This window comes from Cornus florida, unplaced genomic scaffold (genome assembly GCF_030987335.1).
Source record: "Cornus florida cultivar Cherokee Brave unplaced genomic scaffold, ASM3098733v1 CherokeeBrave_3.0.0_Hap2_Chr02, whole genome shotgun sequence".
Taxonomy (NCBI): Eukaryota; Viridiplantae; Streptophyta; class Magnoliopsida; order Cornales; family Cornaceae; genus Cornus; species Cornus florida.
In genome coordinates this window covers 9,164,176-9,178,110 of record NW_026775572.1, presented here as the reverse complement: position 1 = coordinate 9,178,110, position 13,935 = coordinate 9,164,176, and the positions used below count along the sequence as shown (strand labels likewise).

Sequence of the window (13,935 nt, the reverse complement as noted above, 5' to 3'; positions counted from 1 at the left end):
TCTGATGCCTCCACTGAGATTCAAACAAACAGACAACCACTTTTGCTTCGTAGTTTTTGCTTCAAAAAGTGTAACGTGTTTGGTATTTTGCAACAAATATAGGTTACCAAAACATATTTTCTTGAATGGTATTGAACACACTCCAGAGTATAAACATCTCCAAAGTATAAATATTAAGAGGCCGTTACCCTAGGTATCAACTAAGAAAGCATTAAAGCAACAACTAATAGAAAAATTTATATGCTATTGATTTTCAGTTAAAGTGTGGATTAGGGCGAGAAATGGGTCATCGGTTGATAGTAAGATGATAATTAATCTAACATTAAATAATATTATTATAAATGGATATATTTTTTTTAATTTTAAACTAATAATATTTTTAATTTAATATTAAATAATAAGGTCAATTTTGACATTTCACAATCCATTTAACGGGTTTGTCTTAATTTGGGTTAACTTGAAAAGTTTTGTTAGTTAAGTGAGTATTTTAATTTTATTTTTTTCTTGAACACGACCAAGAAACGAACACAACAAAAATACGTTTTTAGATTCCTTTAGAATAAGGGGATTCAATATGATTTAAAATATATTATCGGTAAATTGGATACGTAATATAAAATTAAGAAAACAAAAATAATGAACATCTAAATCTAAGTTTCAAATTAGAGATTTCATGGTTATATGGACAATATGAGTTAATTAGAAGCATAATATAAATTTAAGAAAATAAAAATAACAAACATATAATTATAAATTTTAAATTAGTGATTTCAGTCATGACTATATGAATAATGAGTAAAATTTGTTATTTATATGTATAATAATATATTATAATATTATTTTTTAATGTATCCATGTTGTATTCGTATCTTATTTTTAAAAAAATTTGTCGTATCGCCCCTTATCTTATATTATATCGTATTCGTGTTCCGTATTCGTATTTATGCTTTTTACGATTTTTCATTGCTTTTATTTTTTCATCAACCAATCATTTGTTTATTTACGCCATATTGCGTGTTTTTATTAGAATTACTCTTTTAAATTTTGATTTTGAAATAAGGGTTTGTGCTATCTCTCTGATGCATACTTGATTTTTTTTTTTTGGAGACTTTCAGACTAAGCTGAGCTGATTTACACACTCATTTTTTTTTTTATGAGTCACAATGGTATGTCACATGGCTATTTTTATTTTATTCATCCTTTTTATTACTTAATGCATGATAATATTCAATGATCTCTGAGTGACAATGGCATGGTTACTTTTATTTTATCATCCTTTTAATTACTTTTTTTTTTTTCCTCATCCTTTTTATTACTTGGGCATAAAGCATTTGGTGTTTGATGAGATTATCAACCTTAATAGTAGTAGAGGTAAACACTAAAATTCCCTTATTACACTTTCACATACGCGCGCGCACACAAAAATAAAATATATCTATATCTATCTGTATTATTATTATTAAAAGTATGAAAAAAATTAGTAGATTATTTATTTATATAATACAGTTTTAGAAATATAAATTAAACTTTTTTATTCTATTCGAATAATACAAATTTAACTTTTTTATTTTCTTTTTAACTCTTTCTAAAATAATAATTTATCCATTTTTAATATTGAGTTTCAGTACATTATTGATATTTTCTATTATAATATTATAGTTAAATTTATCTTTTCTATTCCATTTGGTTTCAAACTCCTCTTAAATATAAATCTACTTTTTTTTTTTTTTTCTAATTCTATTCTCTTTGTAGTTCTTTCTATTATAATAATAATTTTATATCGAGTAGTCAAGTACTAATAGACTTCTAAATTTTTTATATGTATAATTAAATTATAAATATTGTAATAATGTTAATAGACTCCTCAACTCAATCTACAAATCCAACTTTGATCCAACTTTGTGGTGACAATTTAGCTGAACTTACTCTATATAGACTATAAATGTTGTATATAATTATATACATACGTATGTATACGTATGGGTGATTGTATTCTCAAGATCCAGTTTCGAGACAAATTGGCCTGTCCATATATCATATATGCATCAACTGTGAGAATGATATTAAATTCTGTTTTAGGTATTTGACTTGATGTGATTAGGTATGTTGTTTGTTTTAATTTTAAGATTTAATTACTTTTTATATTTATGTTTTGATTGTGATTTTTAATTCATTAATTTTGATATTTCTTGTGAAAAAATCGCCTAATTAATTGATTAAAATGGACCTTTTATTTTTATTTTTTTATTTTGCCAATGAAGTCTTTTGGATGATAGAATTCGTTGAGTTTTTAACTTATTTTATTAATGTTTGCAAGTCTACATTGAAGATATTTTTATTTATTTTTTATTATGTAGTTAACTTTTTTTTTTTCCTTATTATGTAGTTAACTTGAGCAAGTAGAAGTTATTTTGAACAAAACAATTGACTTCAAGGATGCTTTTCTAGTTACCGAAAAAAACAAGACAATTTGACAAAATTTTGTTTTTATTATTATTTTTTATATATAAAAAAAAAAAGTCGAGCTCAACATATAATAAAAAGGATCCGTTGTTTTTACACATTACCACCATGAATTAAAAAGGGTTAGTTCTTTTATAATAATAGTTTCTTTTATATTTTCAATGTTATTTATTTATTTAATTTTTTTTTGGGAATCTTACTATAATAGATTTGACTTTTAGTTTTCGGTTTACGGTAATTTAGGGAGGTTAAGTGTATAAAACATGCTTACAATGCATATCACACCTCTCACGTGCAAAAAACTATCATAAAGTTTCAATTTAGTTCAAATTGGTTCTCTGACAAATTTAAACCCTAAGTTAACTAAATTACCTTGAACCATTTTATAAAATATATAAAAATAAATAATTTTGTAAAATGACCGAAAATGACACTATTGAAAGATGTCCTTCTCGTGCAAAAAATACCCCTAAAGTTTTAATATGTTGCAATTAGGTTTCTCTACAAATTTAAACCATAAGTTGACTAAATTACCTCTTAATGAAACATTTTATAAAATATATAAAAATATATAATTTTATAAAATGACCGAAAATGACTATTGTAGGAGGCAATGGATAAATAAAGATAAAAATATAAAATGAAAAGAAAAGTATAAAAGAAAAGTAAAGATAAAAATTGAAAAAAAAAAACAAAAATAAAGTGCAAACTAATGAAAATAAAATTTTCCAAATTTCGAAAACCAATGCGCACTGATATTGGGAAATTTTATTTTTTATTATTATTATTTTTATATATATTTTTAACAGTGTTGCTACGAAAAAATAAAAAATAAAGAAAAAAATATTTAGTAGAAAAGAGTAAACTGGAATCTAAAAAAATTCAAATCCTTATTCTACGAATTTTCAAAAATTTTTAAAAAAAATTGTTTAGAGATATATATAGAGAAAAAAGTTTCAAAAATTTAATGTGCACATAACACCCTTATATTATGAGATTAATATTATATATACCCCCTTGAGCATTTTCGGAAGAGTAAAAGGGTACTACATCATTAATTTATGTCAGATGGGATATTTTTGCATAATGTGAAAAGATTATGGATATTTTTTGCACATTTTTTCAAATAGAGATAAAAATACTATACGAAGTATACTTTTAGGGTTATTTTCTACACTTTTCCCTAACTTATAAACACCAATAACAAGAATTCTGTAACGACCCTTACCTTAGCTAGACACAATATTGTCCGCTTTTGGCTCACCTAGACCAGAGACTTCCTAAGGGGTCACCCATCCTGGTACTACTCCATGTTAAGCACGCTTAACTCTGGAGTTCTGGTATGTTCATGGCCAGCAAGGCTTTAAAACGCGTTGTGTCATAGAAGGGTGTTGAATCTATATATAACACTTGCCCCATCCACACCCAGGCGATGTAGGATTGTGCACCTCTAGCTCACCCAGTGTAGTAGCCTGCCAGTGCCTCGCACCCGCCCACATTGGGTAGCCACAATCACTCCCCCCCCTTTGGGCTAACGTCCCTGTTAACCAAACTTTTGGCTGGGCCAGACTTTGATACCATTTGTAACGACTCTCACTCTAGCCAGACACAATATTGTTTACTTTTGGCTTACCCAGACCAGAGACTTCTCAGAGGGTCACCCATCCTGGTACTACTTCGGGTTAAGCATACTTAACTCTGGAGCTCTGGTATGTTCATGGGCAGCATGACTTTAAAATACGTTATGTCATAGAAGGGTATTGAATCTACATATAGTACTTGCCCCATCCACACTCAGGCGATGTGGGATTGTGCACCTGTAACTCGCCCAGTGTGGTAACATACCAATGCGTCGCATCCGCCCACGCATACTCGCCCACGCATACTCGCCCACATTGGGTCGCCACAAATTCCATTCCATTCCTATTTATTATTCTTTCTCATCCTTATCGTTGTGCAAGTAACACAAATTCTTCTCATTTTCTAAAAATCAAGTAAAAATTTATATATACTATAATATAACATGAAATAAAATACTATGTCTATTTAATTAAAAATTAACATTTAAAATCATTCAATTTAACAAAAATTCTATACTTTATTTTTATAATATATTTTTACTATCTTAAAATTCATTATCTTTCTATTGCTATAATTTAAATTCCTAAAATTTTGAAAAAAAAATAGTTTCATACATAACTCTTCCACCCTTATCCTCTTCCTATACCCCAAAATCAACATTTAAAATGATTCAATTTATCATAAACTCTAAAATAACATGAATTTCATTCTCATCCTATATCTTCTTTATCATTCTTACACCTAACACAAAATCTTTTAATTCTCTAAAATTCAGAACAGACAAAAAAAAAAAAAAAAAAAAATCAACACTATGATATCACTTCAATTAAAAACATTATAATATTAACTCTAAATTTCAAAAGCTTAATTTATAACTTTGTTGCAATTATTATTAATTTTTTTTAAGTTAAAGCAATTATGAACACACCATTCCTTCACCGAGGTTCGAACCCCTGACCTGATAAAGGGGTGATACTGTTGGGCCAATTGGTCTTTTGGTAACTTTGTTGCAAATTACTAACTCCAAAGTCCAAAAGTTTAATTTGTAATTTTGTTACAATTAGATTTTATTTACGTATAACGTATGCACAATTTTACTAGTATATATATAAACATCACAAGGCTGAACTAATTTAAAATTATTTATATTTATAAAATAAAAATAAAAAAATTATAACAATAGTCATCCGATTCTATAAAATTTTGCAATTGTTATAATAAAAAATGTAATGCACCAGGCTCTTGTTGTTAGGTGTTGATGTGAAATTTAGCACAGTCCAGAGCTAAGGGTGTGGTGTCAGGAGGGGGCACTCAAAACAATCAAGTTAGTACTTAAGTGATCAATATAAGTCAAAGAAAAAACTTTGTATTTAATTGTTGACATCGTATCCGACCTCTCTTTTTGTAAGAGAATTAATGGTGGTGTCCACTTTTGAACTTGTTCCATTTCCTTGCCCATCACCTAACGGAAGAGGAAGAGTCATTTAAGAAAGTATTTGTAGCGTCTTGCCATAAATCTATTTCCATTGTATTGTCATTGCAAATTATTGGGAGATACTCTATATATGGGAAGGGTCCCTTGAGTGATGTTCAACCTAAATCACACAATCCTTCTCAACATGTGTTACTCTCACGCTCAGAGCGCGTTCCCGTTCTCATGCTCCGTGCGCGCTTTCGCTCAAATTCTCACTGATTATGACTTAATTCTGCCGCTCTCACCCTCCCGCTCTCAAATTCCCTCTCGCTCCCGCTTTATGTGACTTAGTGTCCGACTCCCTTAAATGATTTTTCTTAGACTTTATTATGGGTCAAATATTTCGTATTAGTAGGGATCAAGAGAAATTCAATAAAAAAAGGTAATGGTATTCACATTTCATTTTTTTCCATTTTCATTTTGAAAGTGAAATGACATAGTTACCCTTAAAAAGCAAACTATAATGTTCCGTTTGGTAGGGCGCAAGAAAATTGGATGATAGGGAGAGAAGAGAAGAATGAGACATTCATAAGGAATAAATTGTGTACTTTCCTCTATTTATTTGGCTGAATGGAAGAGAGTAGAATGAAATAATACCTTATCTTATTTGTTAGGAGATAAGGAAAGAGAAAATGTTATTTTTAAGAAATGCTTTGTAGTTTAAAAAATTTTATAACTATATTGCCTCTCCTTCCTTTGTGCATTCCATTCGTATTTGGAGAGAAGAAATTTTGTGAAGGAGGAAGACTGATGACTCATCTATCATCTTTTCTCTTCTTTTTCTCTCTCCTTACCTCCTTTCTACCAAATGAAAAAAAATTTGTTTATTCTTTCTTACCAAACAGACCATAAAATTATTCTAAACAATTTGTCAAGCAATTTATTTAAAAATTAGAGTGTGTGGAAAATTGAAGGATAATTTACACAAACCTCCCCTATGGTTTGCCATAATTACTCGGACCTCCCATAATTTTGAAAATATCCTACGCAGACCTCCCTTTTGTTAGAGTTAACGGCAGTTAACGATAAAAATTGATGATGTCATCTACTATTCTTACTAAAATTTCTAAAACACCCTTATCCATACCAATTGATATATATATATATATATATATATATATATATACTCTGCATCCAATTCAACGGTGTCGTAAATTCCACACCAGAGATTTGACCATAAAATCATCACGCCGTTGAATATTTTGTTACTTAACAAAACTACTAAATCCTCCAAAAACAAGTTTTGATCTAGAAAATTCCCGAAAATCACAAAATCCCAAAGACCCGATAGTGACACAATTCTGAGTTATTACTCTTTCTTTCTCTGTATACATGCACACACGCTAATATATGCACAAGCCTCATATATGATCTTCATTTAGTCCTCTTTCTTTCTCCATATATATATTTATTATTTCGGTAAATTTCTTTATGTATATTTATTTTTATTTTGGTAAATTTCTATCTGTATATATGCACATTTAGTCCTCAATTGGCAGTAAAAACCCAAACACAGGTAGAGAGAGAAAGATGAGAAGAGAAAGGTAGAGGAAAGACTAATTGTAGAGAGAGAAAGAGAAGGAACTAAATCTTGCAGAGAGAGAAAGAATTTGCAACATCTGTAAATTTTCTAAATCTGTTGAAATCTTGTAGAAAGAGAAAGAATTTGCAACCTCAACAAATTCACAGATCTTTTCTAGACCATTCGCAGATCTTCAGGCCTCCCCAATCGAAGCAAACGTTGCCGTTGCAGAGAGCCCAGAGTTTCAGATGGGTAGTTTAGTAATTTCAGATGCCAAAGAGATGGTATTTCCGTAATTTTGACTGATCCGTTAGTGTATTTAACGGTCCGTCACACATAAGAGAGGTCTGTGTAGGATATTTTCAAAATTAGGAGAGGTTTGAGTAATTTTGGAAACAAGAGGGGAGGTCCTTGTAATTATGGCAAACCATAGGGGTGGTTTGTGTAAATTATCCAAAATTGAAGTGTGTATTGATTCAATAAATTTGAATTGAACAAATCAGCCATCTTGTGGCTGTAGTTTAGTGGTAAGAATTCCACGTTGTGGCCGTGGAGACCTGGGCTCGAATCCCAGCAGCCACATAAATAGTAAATCTTTTTCATTTTCCTAAATGACCTTAAAATCCTCCTGTCGAAACGACAACGTATTTACTTGAAAATCACACACTCTCCTTCCCTGCAGCAGTTGTCTCCAGCCACACTTCCAACACTCTGTAAAGACTCGCCGATGGAGAAGAATCTGCAAGTGGTGGCAAAGTAAGAATTGCTCGATCATCTTTCCTTGTTTTTTTTTTTTTTTTTGTCAATCAACATAGTTTTGATCCATCAATATCGTTTGATCTCATCTTCTGCAATAATCGCTGTAAATTCTAGGGTTTATTTAGATCTCTTATCCATTTATATTCTATTCTAATGAGATAAATATGTAAGTTCACTTCTAGTTTTACCAGCTGAAGATTAGAGATATCTATTGTAATTATGTTTTTATATAATTGTTGTTTGATACAGATATACAAATTTAAATTTTTATGTTTCTTTTTGGTGATTAGGCAATTCAATCGCAATTTTGTTGCATTTTTTTGCTTTCTGACATGTTTATGCCAATCCTTGTTTCGGACCGCGATTGCTCGAAATTTTTGTGCCTATGTTTTTGAGCTGTCTCGGGAGCATATAGCGTTTTGTACAATTTCTGAAATTGATAGTATAAAATAGAAATAGCTCATGATCAGAAAATTAGAGCATTATATTGGGCATTGTGGTGTTTGTTTTTCACTATCTTCTTAAAATACGTGGATAAACTGGAGATTATTCCCCTTTTTATTCTATGTATATGATTATATGTGTGTAAATATATGTATGTGTGTATATATTTATTTCACTCAGTTGTTGACTGAGTGGAATGTATGTCTGCTCAATATCGTTGATTTATTATTATGGTTGCATCTTAGTTTGTGCTTAATTCGGATTATCTTGGCTATTTTCATGTGAAATATCATACTGATTTTTCATTACTATAACTTTCAGGTTTCTATAATTGAAACATTTGCTTGAAATTACCTAAACTGGTTCAGTCAGTTACATTATTTTGTTCTCTGAGCATTGAGAATAGGAATGGGGAGTAGCAATGAAGAAAAACTCAGGTTTTGTATTGATAGAGGGGGTACTTTCACTGATGTTTATGCTGAAATTCCGGGTCAGTCTGGAGGTCGAGTTATGAAGCTGTTGTCTGTTGACCCTTCTAACTATGATGATGCTCCCATAGAAGGAATTCGGAGAATTTTGGAAGAATTTACTGAGAAGAAGATTCCCCGGACTTCAAAAATCCCCACCGATAAGATAGAATGGATTAGGATGGGTACTACCGTGGCAACAAATGCACTGTTAGAGAGAAAAGGGGAGAGGATTGCGCTGTGTGTGACTCGAGGTTTCAGGGATCTTCTGCAGATTGGTAATCAGGCTCGCCCAAACATCTTTGACCTCACTGTTTCAAAACCTTCGAATCTTTATGAGGAGGTTATAGAGGTTGATGAGAGAGTTGAGCTTGTTCTTGACAAGGAGGAATCAAACCCGGATAATAAATCACTAGTTAGAGGGGTTTCAGGGGAGCTTATCAGAATTGTGAAGCCACTCAATGAAGAAGCTCTAAAGCCTTTACTGAAAGGTCTGTTGGAGAAAGGAATTAGCTGCCTAGCAGTGGTGTTAATACATTCCTACACTTACCCACAGCATGAGATATCTATAGAAAAATTAGCTGTGAATTTGGGCTTCAAACACGTTTCTTTATCATCTGCTTTGACCCCTATGGTTCGAGCCGTACCTCGGGGCCTAACGGCTAGTGTGGATGCCTATTTAACCCCAGTTATCAAAGAGTATTTGTCAGGGTTCATTTCCAAATTTGATGAAGGGCTGGGGAAGGTAAATGTTTTGTTTATGCAATCTGACGGAGGGCTTGCACCAGAAAGTAGATTTTCAGGCCACAAGGCAGTTTTGTCAGGTCCAGCGGGTGGTGTTGTTGGTTACTCACAGACTCTATTTGGGCTTGAAACAGAAAAGCCCTTAATCGGGTTTGACATGGGTGGTACATCTACCGATGTGAGCCGTTATGCAGGAAGTTATGAACAAGTTCTTGAAACCCAGATTGCTGGAGCCATAATCCAAGCACCTCAGCTTGACATAAACACTGTTGCTGCTGGTGGTGGCTCAAAGTTGAAGTTTCAGTTTGGAGCTTTCCGAGTGGGACCAGAATCGGTGGGCGCACACCCCGGTCCAGTGTGTTATCGGAAAGGCGGGGAGTTGGCTGTTACTGATGCAAATCTTATTTTGGGATTTGTAATTCCTGATTATTTCCCATCAATTTTTGGCCCCAGTGAGGATCAGCCATTAGATATTGAGGCAACCAGAGAAGAATTTGAGAAACTTGCAAAGCAAATTAATTCCTACAGAGAGAGTCAGGATCCATCAGTAAAGGACATGACAGTAGAGGAGATTGCACAGGGATTCGTGAATGTTGCTAATGAAACAATGTGTCGTCCAATACGGCAATTAACTGAGATGAAGGGCCATGAGACAAGGAACCATGCTCTTGCTTGCTTTGGAGGTGCGGGGCCCCAACATGCTTGTGCCATTGCAAGGTCATTGGGTATGAAAGAGGTACTAATTCACAGGTTCTGCGGAATTTTAAGTGCATATGGGATGGGATTGGCAGATGTTATTGAAGAGACACAAGTGCCATATTCTGCTGTTTACGAACCTGATTCTGTCCATGAGGCCTCTCAAAGAGAAGCAACTTTGTTGAAGCAGGTAAAGCAGAAGCTGCAAGAGCAAGGGTTTAGAGAGGAAAACATCACGACAGAAACATACTTAAATTTGAGGTACGAGGGAACAGATACTGCCATCATGGTAAAGAGACAAACAAATGAGGATGGGTCAGGACATGACTATGCTATTGAATTTGTTAAACTGTTCCAGCAAGAGTATGGATTCAAACTTCAGAACAGGAATATCGTTATATGTGATGTAAGGGTTCGTGGAATCGGAGTCACTAATATTTTGAGGCCACGGGCCCTAGAGTGTGGCTCTGGTGCCCCCAAAGTCGAAGGGGCATACAAGGTTTACTTCAAGAATGGGTGGCACAATACACCTCTATTCAAGCTTGAGGGTCTGAGTTACAGACATGTCATTCCTGGCCCTGCAATAATCATGAATGGTAATAGTACTGTGATAGTAGAACCCAACTGTAAAGCTATTATTACTAAATATGGCAACATTAAAATTGAAATTGAGTCAACAACTAGCACCATAAAAGTGGCAGAAAAAGTTGCAGATGTTGTGCAGCTCTCAATCTTCAATCACAGGTTTATGGGTATAGCTGAACAGATGGGACGTACCCTACAGAGAACTTCCATATCAACAAATATCAAGGAAAGGCTAGATTTCTCTTGTGCTCTCTTTGGACCTGACGGAGGACTAGTCGCCAATGCTCCCCATGTTCCTGTGCACTTAGGAGCTATGTCCAGTACAGTACGGTGGCAGCTTAATTATTGGGGTGACAATTTGAATGAAGGTGACGTTTTAGTTACAAATCATCCTTGTGCTGGAGGTAGCCACCTACCTGATATAACTGTTATCACACCTGTCTTTGATAAGGGGGAGTTGGTATTCTTCGTGGCAAGTAGAGGACATCATGCAGAGATTGGGGGTATCACTCCTGGAAGTATGCCACCTTTTTCGAAGTCCATCTGGGAAGAAGGTGCTGCCATAAAAGCATTCAAGCTTGTAGAGAAGGGGATCTTTCAAGAAGATGGGATCATCAAACTTCTCAAATTTCCATGTTCTGATGAATCAACTCATAATATTCCAGGAACACGTAGGATTCAAGACAACTTGTCAGATCTTCGAGCACAAGTAGCTGCAAACCAGAGAGGAATTTCCCTTATTAAAGAGCTTATTGAACAGTATGGTTTGGAGACTGTTCAGGCTTACATGACCTATGTGCAAGTTAATGCAGAAGGGGCAGTGAGAGAAATGCTCAAGTCAGTTGCCGCTAGAGTTTTATCAGAGTCAGCTAAGCTCGGGGAGAGAGGTTCTGTGACCATTGAAGAAGAAGATTACATGGATGATGGTTCTGTTATACATCTAAAACTCAATATTGATCCTGAGAGAGGTGAAGCAGTTTTTGATTTTTCTGGGACCGGCCCAGAAGTTTATGGGAATTGGAATGCACCTGAAGCAGTTACAGCTGCTGCAGTCATATACTGCCTCCGCTGTCTGGTGGATGTTGAGATTCCTCTTAATCAGGGTTGTTTGGCTCCTGTTAAAATCCATATTCCTGTGGGATCATTCCTCTCTCCAAGTGATAAGGCAGCCGTTGTGGGAGGTAATGTTCTTACGTCTCAGAGAATAACTGATGTTGTACTCACTGCATTTCAGGCTTGTGCCTGTTCTCAGGGTTGCATGAATAATCTTACATTCGGGGATGACACTTTTGGCTACTACGAGACAATTGGAGGTGGAAGTGGGGCTGGCCCCAGCTGGGATGGGACCAGTGGAGTCCAATGCCACATGACGAATACTCGTATGACTGACCCAGAGATCTTTGAGCAGAGGTATCCAGTTATTTTGCATAAATTTGGACTGAGAGAGAACAGTGGAGGTGCTGGACTTCATACAGGGGGTGATGGGCTTGTAAGGGAGATAGAATTCAGGCGCCCAGTTGTTGTGAGCATTCTTTCTGAAAGGCGCGTTCATGCACCAAGAGGACTAAAGGGAGGAAAAGATGGAGCTCGTGGAGTTAACTACCTTATTACGAAGGACGAGAGGAGAGTATATCTTGGAGGTAAAAACACAATTGAGTTGCAGGAAGGAGAAGTTCTTCATATTTTAACTCCTGGTGGTGGTGGATGGGGATCTATTTGATTCTCCATTGGGCAGATTTTCAAAAGGTGAGTTTTGTTTTTCATGCTGGCAAATGTTGTTTTCTTGTTCTTCAGGGTTTTATAATAACTTGATTTTAGAATACAGGGAGTCAAGAATGTAAGAAATACATGGTTGCATGGGGGATGAAGTAATTATCCTTCACCTATAAAAAAGGGAAAAATAAAAGTTTTTTTTTGTCCTCTTTTTCTTCCATAGAACAATAAAATTCTCGATGGAAATTATGAAATTCGAATGTTGTTGTGAACTATGTTGGACATATGAAAAATGTGAAAAGATTCGCGTGCTTGCTTTTTGTGCAATCCCTTTCCATGTGCATTGGAGCTCAAATGGTAGTTGTTTAGCCTGTTTTAGATGAAATCAAAGTACTCTTTGACTGGCAGAAAAAAGAAAAATTGGGTCTCATACGCTCATCTCAACAGCTCGGGATCACTTTAAAAAGAAATCATCCTGGTTCAGTTAGCAGAAAAAACTAATGCCAATGTCTCGGATAAAGTTGTACCGCCTATTTTCGAGCCGATTTGTGAATTTGGGATTGGAAGAAATTTAGTTCACCATTTTAACATGATGTCTTTCAATTCCAAATCCAAAATACTGATTGGGTGCCTCAAATAAAATATAAGGGTTTTAAAAAACATATCTTAAGCTATTTATATTCATTTCACTTTCCATCCGGATCCGATGTGGGAGCAACGCTCACGTTGCAGTTGGGCCACCTTGATTACCTGAATGAGCTCATCCAAATGCTTTCGGGCCAGGTGCTTGGTGTGACACCAGATCAAGGACTGAATCCGACTTTGATACGAACTGTATAACCACTCATTTATACCCATTTCACTTTTCATCCGAATCCGATGTGAGACAAGTACCCTTATAATAATAAGAAACCTTTAGGCTAGACAAATTAAACTAAAAAAAAAAAGAGATTTATTTCTGATGGTTTGTTTTCATGGAGAACAACCCTAGAAAAGAGTCGTCAGGAAAGTTCATAGATTAGTGGATGAGTTTGAATAGAAAAATAAAAAATAAAAAAAACTTCCAATCTCAAATCATGTGTGGCCTTCTTTTGGTCTAACACGTGTTTTAATTTTTTATTATTAAGGTGATAGTGAGATTTGAACTCGAGACTTTTGACTTTGATACTTTATTCACAAATTATTAGAAAGGGTGTAATTGTAATAGTTAAAATTATTAATAATCGTATATGCGATTTATTTATATTAGTGCAAGGGAATGTATGAGCGTATAGGGAGGGAGGCCAAGCACTTCCCAGTTTTTTCATTTACAAATATCTAATTAATGTTGTTGTGTTGTAGAGAAATGCGAGGTAGTAGAATATTAGAGTTTGTAGACATGCCTAGAGAATTTTTAAAGAAGATTTTGAAGTGTAAGGTATTTGATGGAATTGTAAATATTATAGCTATAAATTGGTGAGAATGTGATCTATCATCACAAGTTATAA

General features: G+C 34.1%; 1 protein-coding gene and 1 non-coding gene across 2 annotated transcripts; both read left to right on the top strand.

Annotated features, from left to right (window-relative positions):
* The first annotated feature begins 7,550 nt into the window (after nucleotides 1-7,550).
* TRNAH-GUG (transfer RNA histidin (anticodon GUG)) lies at nucleotides 7,551-7,622 on the top strand. Its single transcript has one exon. It is a non-coding gene; the product is annotated as a tRNA-His (tRNA).
* An 81-nt stretch (nucleotides 7,623-7,703) lies between these two features.
* LOC132293515 (5-oxoprolinase 1) lies at nucleotides 7,704-12,775 on the top strand. Its single transcript, XM_059791034.1, has 2 exons — nucleotides 7,704-7,796; nucleotides 8,565-12,775. Exon 2 carries the CDS (start codon nucleotides 8,652-8,654, stop codon nucleotides 12,453-12,455), a length of 3,804 nt encoding a protein of 1,267 aa, XP_059647017.1. The 5' UTR covers nucleotides 7,704-7,796; nucleotides 8,565-8,651; the 3' UTR covers nucleotides 12,456-12,775.
* Nucleotides 12,776-13,935: the final 1,160 nt, after the last annotated feature.

Coding starts and splice junctions, on each gene's coding strand:
- LOC132293515 (XM_059791034.1), top strand. CDS start 8,652: ATGGGGAGTAGCAATGAAGAAAAACTCAGGTTTTGTATTGATAGAGGG.